This window comes from Physeter macrocephalus, chromosome 14 (genome assembly GCF_002837175.3).
Source record: "Physeter macrocephalus isolate SW-GA chromosome 14, ASM283717v5, whole genome shotgun sequence".
In the NCBI taxonomy this organism is placed as follows: domain Eukaryota; kingdom Metazoa; phylum Chordata; class Mammalia; order Artiodactyla; family Physeteridae; genus Physeter; species Physeter macrocephalus.
Window position 1 is genome coordinate 91,009,476 of NC_041227.1, and position 11,073 is coordinate 91,020,548.

At 55.5% G+C, this 11,073-nt stretch overlaps 1 protein-coding gene across 5 annotated transcripts in view; it reads right to left on the reverse strand.

Annotated features, from left to right (window-relative positions):
* Positions 1-11,073, reverse strand: part of SPNS2 (SPNS lysolipid transporter 2, sphingosine-1-phosphate) — a 43,336-nt gene that overhangs the window by 30,193 nt on the left and 2,070 nt on the right. For 3 of the 5 annotated variants that reach the window (XR_008619406.1, XR_008619407.1, XR_008619405.1), the window contains exon 1: positions 4,182-4,695. The exons of 1 other annotated variant lie outside the window; for it this stretch is intronic. Coding sequence is in view for 1 of the 4 variants with exons in the window: in XM_024127851.3 (XP_023983619.1) it covers positions 4,182-4,551 (370 nt within the window). In the remaining 3 variants the exon portion in view is untranslated. Of the gene's footprint in view, positions 1-4,181; positions 4,704-11,073 lie in introns of those variants that run through there. One more of the 5 variants, XM_024127851.3, reaches the window with a different exon arrangement.

Here is an 11,073-nt window from a genome sequence, read left to right on the forward strand (position 1 = left end):
GGAGGGGAGGGGGGAGGGGGAGGAGGAGGAGGAGGAGGAGGAGAGGCCATAATTAGCCAGATCAGCGGGGGTGGCGCTGGGAATGCTAGGGCAGAGGCAGAGCCTCCTGGAGTTCCCAGGATGGAGATCAGCCCTGGTGAAGAAGGGAGGGGTTTGCCAGTGCTTCCTGAAAGGAACTGTCAGAAACCGAGAAACAGGAGGGCACAATGGCCAGGGCACAGCTTGGGCAGAGCCATGGAAGAGCAGGGAGCTGACATTTGTGAAGCTCTCCTAGGAGTCTGGCTTAAGAGACATTCTCATTTATGCCACACACCCCGGGAGGTGGAGGGGAGGAAAGATGACCCAGAAGGCTCAGGAGACATCCCCAAGGTCACACGGCTGGGAAGTTGAAGAGCCTGGATGTGAACTCCGGCATCCAAGACTCTAGACCTTCACTGTCCACTGCGGTGGCCCCAAGCTGCTGTGGCTGTTGGACACCTGAATAGCAACTAGTCCAAACTGACGTGTGCTGTAAATGTAAAACACACTGAGTTTCGAAACTCAGTTCAGTAGGCGAACTACCCCATGAGTGGCTTTTATACTGATTACGTGTTGAATTATGTTGGATATATTGAGTGGGATAAAATACATTATTAATTCACTTCACCTATTCTTTTCACTTTTTTAATGTGGCTACTAGAAAATCTTAAATTATATCCGTGGCTTGCATTATATCCCTTTTGGACAGAGCGGTCTATACCATGAAAACAGAAATGCACAGGACAGATTTAAAGGAAGAGAGTGGGAACTCACCCCATTTTTTGACGGGGGAGGCAGGGCCAGATGGTGAGGTTCTCAGGGATCAGGTGGGCGCAAATATCAAAGATGACTGAGCAGTGGACTGTCTGCCTCCCCTCTTCTGTCCCAGCTGGACAGCCAGCAACAGGTGGACTGGGGCCAGGGATGGCCATTCCCCTGCGGTCCCCCCAATCTCCCAAGATACATCAAGCCATAGTAGTTGCCATAGAGACAGTAAATCTTCCTGAAAACTGAACTTGGCAGCAAGGGGGTGGTGGTAGGAGAATCTACCATAAAGAGAGAGGGAGGGAGCCAGGCTTATCCGGAGAGGAAATCTGTGTATGCTGTGTGTTGGGGGCAGGGTGGTGCATGAGCTCCCGCCCTGGAGGGACAGGGAGGGATGCACAGCTCAGGCGGTGTTTGCACAGAGCTTTCCGGGCCTTCCTCCCTACTGCCCCACCCCCCCTTACCAATTCACCAGAAATTTCCTATCTTGTTCTCCCATTCTGACTCTGGGACGCAAGTGGGGGTGGGGGCAGATAAGCACCAGCCCTCCCTGATCCCACCGTCGCACCTCAGCCCCTAGCAGAGTCGGTTTCCCTAAGAATATCAGAAGGGGTGGTCAGGGGCATGAAAAAACAAATTGGAAAGTGTTACAGCGCTAGAAGCAGGCCATTCATTGCCCAGCTGAGAGGGTGGGAAACAGGCAGATTGAACACCAGCTTTGTCGCGCACTCTCCAGGCCATCTTGGACAAGGGCCTCGGTTTGCCCATCTACGGACAGAAGTCGATGTTGCGCTAACTACAGGCCCCCCGTGTTCTCTGACTTCTCCCCACTTTAGGGTGGCACCTAAACTCCCAGGTCCCAGGCAGCATGGCACATGTGTGTGCCATGGGGCTGGTGCACAGGGGCTGGTGCACTTGGGTGGTGCTGGGTACTCCTGCTCACCAGGCCAAAGTTAAGAGCCCCTTGAGCTCGACCCGGAAGCTGGTGCCACTGGGACCCACTTCCAACTCCCCGCAGGGAGGGTCAGAGAGATAAAGGGTTTTGAAAGTGGGAGTGGGGGAAGGCGGAAGCCTCTGCTCTCCCATCAGAGTTCCTCCTTCCACTTGACGCAAAAGCCCATTCAACAGAGGGGGAGACTTGAGTCCTAGGGAAGGGGACCCAGGTGGCATATGTTTTATGGTTTAAGCCAGGGCTTGCCTCTCTCCATGGGTACAAAGTTCTCTTTCGAGTCTGTCCAAAATTCCTCCCTCTTTTTTTTTTTTTTTTTTTTTTTTTAAAGAGGCAGAGACACAGTCTCATTTTTTCGGATTTTCAGATTTTCAAATTCCCTGCCTGGCACACTAGGAAATGAAAACACATTGATCCTTAATCCAGTATTAGAAAGCAGATGTCCGTATCAATGGGAGTATCATTGCGGATGGCGCTTAAAGATGGCAATTTCATGCAACTTCCAAATTGTCTGTTTAAATTAATAAATGATTTGAGCATTCAGAGTTACTCCAAAACATTTCTGTCTTCAGAGTCTAAGGGCTATGATATATCATTGATGTACCTCAAGCATGTTGAGTAGTGCCTGGGAAGTAGTAGGGTGGTCGGGGCATGAAAAAACAAATTGGAAAGTGTTACAGCGCTAGAAGCAGGCCATTCATTGCCCAGCTGAGAGGGTGGGAAACAGGCAGATTGAACACCAGCTTTGTCGCGCACTCTCCAGGCCATCTTGGACAAGGGCCTCGGTTTGCCCATCTACGGACAGAAGTCGATGTTGCGCTAACTACAGGCCCCCCGTGTTCTCTGACTTCTCCCCACTTTAGGGTGGCACCTAAACTCCCAGGTCCCAGGCAGCATGGCACATGTGTGTGCCATGGGGCTGGTGCACAGGGGCTGGTGCACTTGGGTGGTGCTGGGTACTCCTGCTCACCAGGCCAAAGTTAAGAGCCCCTTGAGCTCGACCCGGAAGCTGGTGCCACTGGGACCCACTTCCAACTCCCCGCAGGGAGGGTCAGAGAGATAAAGGGTTTTGAAAGTGGGAGTGGGGGAAGGCGGAAGCCTCTGCTCTCCCATCAGAGTTCCTCCTTCCACTTGACGCAAAAGCCCATTCAACAGAGGGGGAGACTTGAGTCCTAGGGAAGGGGACCCAGGTGGCATATGTTTTATGGTTTAAGCCAGGGCTTGCCTCTCTCCATGGGTACAAAGTTCTCTTTCGAGTCTGTCCAAAATTCCTCCCTCTTTTTTTTTTTTTTTTTTTTTCCTAGTTCCAGATTTTACTAAGCTGTGGTTAGGCCAGCATGCCAGGATGTCAGGTATCCAGTCACTGCTCTCCCATGGCAGACAGCCCCCACGTGCTAGCCTAGCCAAAGTCTCTTTCTCTCAAGGCTGCACCCTTCCCACCGAGGGGCAGCTCAATTTAGGGAAAACCCCCGTTCACAGGCACACACCCCGGCCCCCCGCCCCAGAACTGTGGGAGGGGAGCGAGGAGACCGGAATCCCAGAACGCCCTTCCATCCCCAAAGGGCCTGAGGACCAACCACCTTACAAACGGGGAAACAGACCTAAACATAGGCTAAGACCGGCCCAAGGTCACACACCAAGCACAAGGGGGAAAATCCGGGGCTAGAACTCAGTTGTTCTATCTACCTCTACCCCCTCCCCAAGGCTGATTCCCGGAGATGCTCACAGAGGATGAGGCAGCCCCAGTGGCCCGCTCCCTACCCCAGGCCCTAAGCGACACAGAACAGGGGGAGGGCGTCTTCGGGCCTCTAGCCAGGGCCAGCTGCAAACCGCATCCTGGGTCCCCAGGCGCCGCGGACCCGCCCCGCCCCTCCCTCCGCTCCCCGCAGCCCCAAGCCTTTGTCAGCCACGCGCTCACACGCTCACACACACATCCGCGCCGCCCGCGAGCACACACTTGGTTTCCCCTGGCACACACCCGCAAGGGGCGCGCGCGCTCGCCGCACGCACGCGGGGGAGTGGAGACGGCGGAGGAAGGAAGGAACTGACCGGCTACGGACCGACAGACAGCCTGGGCTGGGGGAAGGGGAGGAGAGGCCCGGGAACCTGAGGCTGGGGCGGATGGGGGCGCGGAGGCCAGAACGCAGAGAGACGCAAAGGAGACTCTATCGCAGAAGAGGACAACGGAGGGGACGTCAAGGGCTGGCGAGGACGCGCGGGCTACTCCAGGGGTGGGGACTCCCCCAACCCCTGGCCCGGGGCTGCCGGAGGCCGGTCCCTGCATTGGACCAGTAGATCTCAGGGCATCACTTGCCCAGTTGTGCCTGAACGGAGGGCCCTTAGGGACCCCACGAAAGGCCTGGGTATAGGGGTCCTGGGACCGAAGGCTCCCCGAGGTACCTCGAGGCAGAGGGTCCTGGTTCTTGGGCTGGGTGGGGCACTTGCTCACCTGCTACGGTGTACCTGTCCAGGTAGTTGAGCACGTTGCCCAAGCTGAGGATGGCAGCGGCTGCCCCCCGCCCGCGGCCCAAGCTGGCTGGTTTGGGCTGCTGAGCGCCGAGGCCCTTGGCAGCGGCTGCGCAGCTGGGGGTGCTGGGGGTGCTGGGGGGTGCGGAAGGGGCCCGTCTCACGCTGCCCGACAGCGTCTGCACCTCATCGTCGGCGGTCGCCACTCCAGCGGCGCCCGCCGCCCGCGCCCCGCAGCAACCGCCACCGCCGGCCCCTCGCTGCGCCCCCCGGCGCCGGCGCCGCCGCTCCGCGTCCGCCTCCTCCTCCTCCGCGCCGCCCGCCGCCGCCGAGGCGCATTCCAGGCACATCATGCCGGCCGGGATCGGGGCGGCGGGGGGCGCGGGGGGCGCGGGGCCCAGCTTGGGCCCACTCAGTGCGTGTGTGCGCCGAGGAGCCGCCGCTGCACCATCCCGGCCGGGCCCCGTCGGCTCCTGCGCTCCGACCCCGGCTGCGGCGCTGCCACCGTTTCAGCCCGGTGCGCCGCGGTCGCCGCCGCCGCTGTTCTGACAGCTGCGGCCCGGCCCCGCCCACCAGGCCCGCGCCCAATCAGCCCAGGGCTCGGGCCACAGCCCCGCCCCGCACGTGCTGCCCCCGGGGGGGCGGAGGGGGAGGGCCGGGCCGCAGAGCCCCTCCCGCCCGACGGGGGCGCAGTCACTGTGGAGCCGCGCGGTCGCCGAGGCTGACGAGGACCCGGAGGGGGTTTGTGGGGAGCTACGGAGCTAAGAGTAGCGTCCGGGAAGCAGGACTTCCCAGCACCCACGCAGTGCCCTCCCTCCCCGCTCCCTACCGCGGCGGAGACTCTGGGAGAGAGCTGAGGGCTAGAGCTCAGGGCATACGGACATCCTGGAGAGAGGGTCTCAGACGGTTAAGTCAGGGGCGCGGGTAGGAGGGCCCGTGGCCTTTCCAGCAGCTACTCACCCGCCATGATTTAATCAGTTCAGGGAGGGCTGCGTAAGAACCAAGAAGCGTGACGGGTGGGGGGATTGGCCCGGGACCCAGGCCTCCACCAGTCACAGAAGGCTATGTCGCCCACCTCTCCAGGGAAGCTCAGATCCAGCCCCCTGCCTCCTGCTGGGCCCATTCCTGTGTGCACACCGAGACCCTACCCCTGCCCCTCAGAAAGGCAGCCCTTGGCAGAGAGAGCCAGGGCTCCAACCGGCCCCCTCCCCCACCCCAGAAACAGGGAATTGAAAGGGGGCCTTCTCTCCTGAGGGCACGGCAACGGGCAACCGCAAGCATCAGACTTCAGCAGCGCAGCACGACAAAGCCCTGAATGGGAGACAGGAGGCTGGGTCCTAGACCAGTTCTGCCCTGGTGTGTGGCATGACCCTAGACAAGACCCCTAACTTTCTCTGGGTCTCAGTTTCTCTCTCTGGGGGTAGATAGGAGGATAGGATTTAAAGGGTCTGGAAGTCCCCCAGGTCCTCCCTTGGGGGAGCAGGGAGCCCTGTCTCCTGTGCAGAGTGGTCAGGTCGTTTCTGTATTCAGGGCCACAATCTCCACTCTCACCCACCTCAGAGGGGCTGTGGTTTTGGTAAGCTCCCTCCCGCATTCATTTGTTTGCAGCTTTGAAATGAAAATCCTGTACAGAGTGCTGAGGACACAATGTTAGAACTAGACAGAGCCTGGGAAAGCAGAATTATTCACACAGGTTCCAGGGCCCATAAATGACCCTACAGCAGGTTGGTGCAATACCTTCGGCCTGGGCTGGGAGCTCAGTTCCCACTGCAGGCTGCTCCAGATCCCACATCCATGGGCAGGTGCATCTCGCGAAGGTGTCGGCCACGGTGAGTCATGGCATAGCCAACGGGTGACACAGCACGAGGCACCCCTCCCCACTCCCGCCCCACTGTCTCTTGTGAGCAGAGTTAATCCCCAAGCTGGTGTTTCTTGGCGCCTTCGAGGTGTATTTTAAATTCTGCAGAGTGACTAAAAATATGCTTCGTCGTGTTGGGTATGAATGACTGTGACGGGAGGGTTAGGAAAACAGATTTCATTCTGAAAGTTGCCTTGCTGCCTCTTTCCAGCTTGCTGAGCGCAGGCCTGCAAAGCTGGATGAGGGAAGTTCCACGGGGTGGCCCAGGATGGCAGGTGATTAAACAGGGAAGGACAGACCTAGGAGCTCCATGGGGTTGGGACTGCGCCCTGGCACTGACTTTCGTAACTGTGTGATGGTGCCAGCTAAAGGACAGTGCCCAGCAGGGGGATGTGGCCAGCTAGGGGACTGTCCAGCAGTGAAGAAGGCAGAACCATGGCTCTAAGCCCAACACCATGGTCCCCTTCCCACTCCCCCAAATTCCTCATCCTTTCAGCCACAGCCCTGGCCAGGGAGCGGTTTTAGGCCTTAGCCAGAAAGGGGAGCATTCCCTTTCCATGGCACTGCCTTTCCACCACCGAGTAGGCTCCGGAGCAGGGGAAAATTGGCAGAGTTCTGAGCCTTTCAAATTTGGGGGACCTCTAAGCTGCCACCAAGCCAGCCAGCCATTCCCAGTCTGTGGGTTTTTCTGGGATTTTAACTCAAAGGCACTCTCTAGAGTGGGTCCTTAGGTGGGATAAGGGGCCACCAAAGGCACGGTGATGGGGAGGACAACAAGCCCTTTTGGGCTGTATGGCCCTGGGCAAGTCACTGTGGCCTCCTGAGAGCCTCTGGGACCATCAGCTGTAGAACTTGTAGGGTTCTTATCTTCATCTCACAGATAAAGAGACCCAGGGAAGAGAAGTAATCCACCTAAGGTCACTAGTAAATGATGAGGCTTGCACTAAACCCAGGTGTGTCTACCCCCCTAATCCAGTGTTTCCTCTACTGCCCCATAGCGATACTCTTAGCTTCTCCAGGACAGAGCTTTCTCATCAACATGATGGGAGGCTGAACTCAATGATGGCTAAAGGGCCTCTGATATTCATTCATTAGGTCTAGACCATAATTTCAAAACAAATGGGGCACATTGCATTAGTGGCCAGTGTCCCAAGGGCAAGTATATTTGGGAAATGGTGGGATAGACACAGAGAATTAGGTTTCCTAACTGAGGAACTTTTCAGTCTTTAATCGGAGAGTGTACACCGGGAGTCTCCCATGGGGAAGTAGAGGCTGCCATGTCCCCATGTGTACTAGACCACAGAACATCTCGTAAGATGACTACAGCTTTGCAGAACACACTCTGAGAAACACTGGCTCCCCCAAGGCTGCTACCTGGGAGCTCAGTCCACCTCCCCTCCACCCATCTCCCTACACAGGAGTGTCTCCAGGGCTCAGCCTCAGTCTCCTCCCTGCTCACATGGCACACTCTCCCTTGGCAGCCTCTCACCCATGCTTGGGCTTTCAACAATTATCCACCTCCCTAGGGCACCCCAACCTCCATCTCTAGATGTGGCCTCATCTCCAAGCACCAGGTCCATATGCAGTTTCCTGCACACTCCCCCCTAGATATCCCCCAGCACCTTAAACTCAGCACATCCAAGACTGAACTCATCGTCTTTCCCCTAAACCTGCTCCCACCCAGTATCATGTATCTCTTGACAAATAGCAGCAGCATCCACACTGTCACTGAGCTGGAAACCTGGGAGCCATTTGGGACTCCTTCCTCTCCCTCAACTCCCACCTCTAGGGCCATTTTTTCTCTTTAATATCTCCCAGTGTCCCAATTGCTCATGCACTTAGCTCAAACCTTTCCATGTCTCACTTGGACCCTTTTAAAGATGAACACCACCTGTTCCAACATTCCCCTCCGGTCTTTTTCTTTTCTGTTTTTTTTCAGCCACATGTGAAATCTTAGTTCCCCGACCAGGGATCGAACCCACAGCCCCTGCAGTGGAAGCGTGGAGTCTTAACCACTGGACTGCCAGGGAAGTCCCCCTTCCAGTCTTTTCTTCATAGTTCTTGCCAGTAAATTTCTAAATCACACATACAACCCTATCACTACCATGCACAAAACTTTTCCATGGCTCCCCACTGCCTACAGGATTAAAAATATCTAAGTTCCTATCTACGAAACAGAAACAGACTCACAGACATAGAGAACAGACTTGTGGTTGCCAAGGGGGAGGTGGGGGTGAGGGAGGGAAGGACTGGGAGTTTGGGATTAGCAGATGCAAACTATTATATATAGATTGGATAAACAACAAGGTCCTACTGTATAGCACAGGGAATTATATTCAATATCCTGTAATAAACCATAATGGAAAAGAAAATGAAAAAGAATATATATATGTATAACTGAAACACTCTGCTGTACAGCAGAAATTAACATGACACTGGAAATCAACTATACTTCAATAAAATAAATTTTTAAAAAATATCTTAAGTTCCTTAACATGATCTCCAATAACCCTTCATGACCCCTGCCAATCTCCAGCCTCAGATCCTACCGTCCATCTCTCAAAACTACACTCGTCTACACTGAAAATTTATCTCCCTGAACTCGCTCATAGTTATGATACTTCCTGGAGCCCAGAGGAGTGGCAGGAATTGGGGGCAGTTGTCTCTAGTCCCCGCTCTCCCCTCAACACAAAAGCCCTTGTCCTACTATCACAATGATGGTTCAGGACCACGGAGAGCGTCACCTGGGCAACCCCCTCCCCTGGCTTTTGAGTCCTGCTCTGCCTATGCTGTCTACCTAGGTCACTCCTCCCATTAGTCCTTCAGAAATCCAGCACAGCCATGACTTCCTCCAGGAAGCCCTCCCTGACCTGCTTGTTTAAACTGTCATTTCCTCCCCTAGGTTACTTGAGTAACCTGTGTATCCCTCCTCCATCACACCAAACTCATTGTGCTGATTATGTCTGTACATGAGTCCACCACTCCCCGCCACCAGCCCAGCAACAGATCGTGAGCCTTAAGGGCCCGTACGCTGTCTGATTCACTTCCGCTGTCCAGGACAGAGGAGGTGCTGAGAGAATGTTTGTGATTGAATGAGTAAATGACATTTAGCAGGTGCTCAGTAAGTGTGTGCTGATTTGCATCATGTAACTGTTGCTCTGCGTGACTCAGAACCACCCAGATTCCTCTCCGGGCCCTCCTGGTAAAGGCATTTTCTCCCTGATTGACCCCACCCTCCATTAGCTTCCCTGTGCCATTTCCCTCCACCCTTCGAATACGTTCTCCACGGGTCACCACCCACGGGTAGGGAGAGGACACCTCCTCTCTTCTCCTGCTGTTGCCAAGCTGGGGACTTCTTGGAGGCCCTCCATCCCCCAGCCTGGGCCTGCCTCACGAGTTTTGCTCAGAACAATTCGGCTCTGCCTCTCTCTCCTGCTCAGAACAGATGGCTCTGAGTCCCCACTAACGCAGAAGTTCCTGTTCTGTCTTTTGAACATTCTTAACACTTTCTGAATTACAGACGCTCCAATCTCCTTTGATCATGGACTCAGACTCTCAGAAGCGAAGACTCCCTTGAAGGACACGGAGTCCAGCCTCTTCCCTGTCCCATGAGAGGCTGCATCGGAGAGAAGGCCAGTGGCCTGCCCAAGATCACTGTAATGGACACGGTCGTTGGTTTTTGTGGGGTGTTTTTTTTTCCGGTCTTTTTTTCTTTCATTAATGTTTTATTTTGATGCTCAAGGTCCATTTCCCTTCCTAAGTGCACCCTGGTTTCCTGGTCTTAATGGAGCTATAAATCAAGGCATGGGCATAGGATCCAACTGGACTCTCTCTCATCCAGGGCTTTAAATCTTGAGTAGGGAGAAAATGTCCCAATAAGATGGCCCAGGAGCCCTGGCTCCTGAATCTCCAATCTTCCCGTCGATTCTGTGAGCTCCTGACGTCTTCGACAAATCCCTTTCTTGCTTAGGATATCAGTCAGTTTCTGCTGCACACCACCCTACAACCTTAACTGACGTGGTCACACAGAAGGAGCACGCGCGGCCCCGTACCTCCCTGTGTCAGATAAGGGCTTGGCTCCAACAACCTCTGGTTGCCTCCTGCAGCTGCACTAAACCAGAAAGCTCACAGGCCCACCCAGGCATGGAGGAAAGATAGACTCTTCAGGGAATGAAACAGACTGATGTCTGGTGTTGCAGGGGGACAAGCCAGGACTGGGGTGACCGTCTCGACGCACGTGTTTAACCCTCCAAGCCTGAGGTCAGGGCGGAAGAAGAGTTTTCTCATCCAGACCCTATAAACACCTCCTCACATGCTCACAGGCCAACAGAGAAATGAGCACGCACAGGCACATGCACACTGACCAAGCACACCTGCATACCTGGATGACACCTGGGAGCTGGAATGCAGCGTGTGTCCAGGAAGAGCAATTAACACATGATGTGAGCAGATCAGGTCCGAGGGCCTCATCCTGCTCAGCAGTGTGTTCCCCCATCAACATTCCCAACAAGTGACTCCAGAGTATCAGGGACTGGGACCACCCAGGAAGTGCCCTGTTGGCCAGAAAGGTGTGTTCTATTGACCACTCCTCCTGCCTATAGCCTGAGTGGCTGGGCTCTCAGAGACCTATACCTGTGACCTCAGCACAGTGAGGTCTGAGTCACCAGCCCCAGAGAGGCAAGGGGTGGGAGCTGAGTACAGCTGGGGTTGGGTTGCTTGCAGAACAGATACTGGTCTCTTCCTCCCAGAGTCTGCCAGCACCCCCTGCTCCTGGCTCCGCCTCAAAACACTCTGGATGATAACATCGTATAAACTCCTGGTGGGGCATTTTATCTAGTTCGGTCCCAGAAAGCACCACCCTACCCTGCCTGGCAACCCAAACCCCAGAAAGCACTTGAGTCAGAAAGAACTACCCTGGGTTTCCCTGGTGGCGCAGTGGTTGGGAGTCCGCCTGCCGATGCAGGGGACACGGGTTCGTGCCCCGGTCCGGGTAGCGCCCACATGCCGCGGAGCGGCT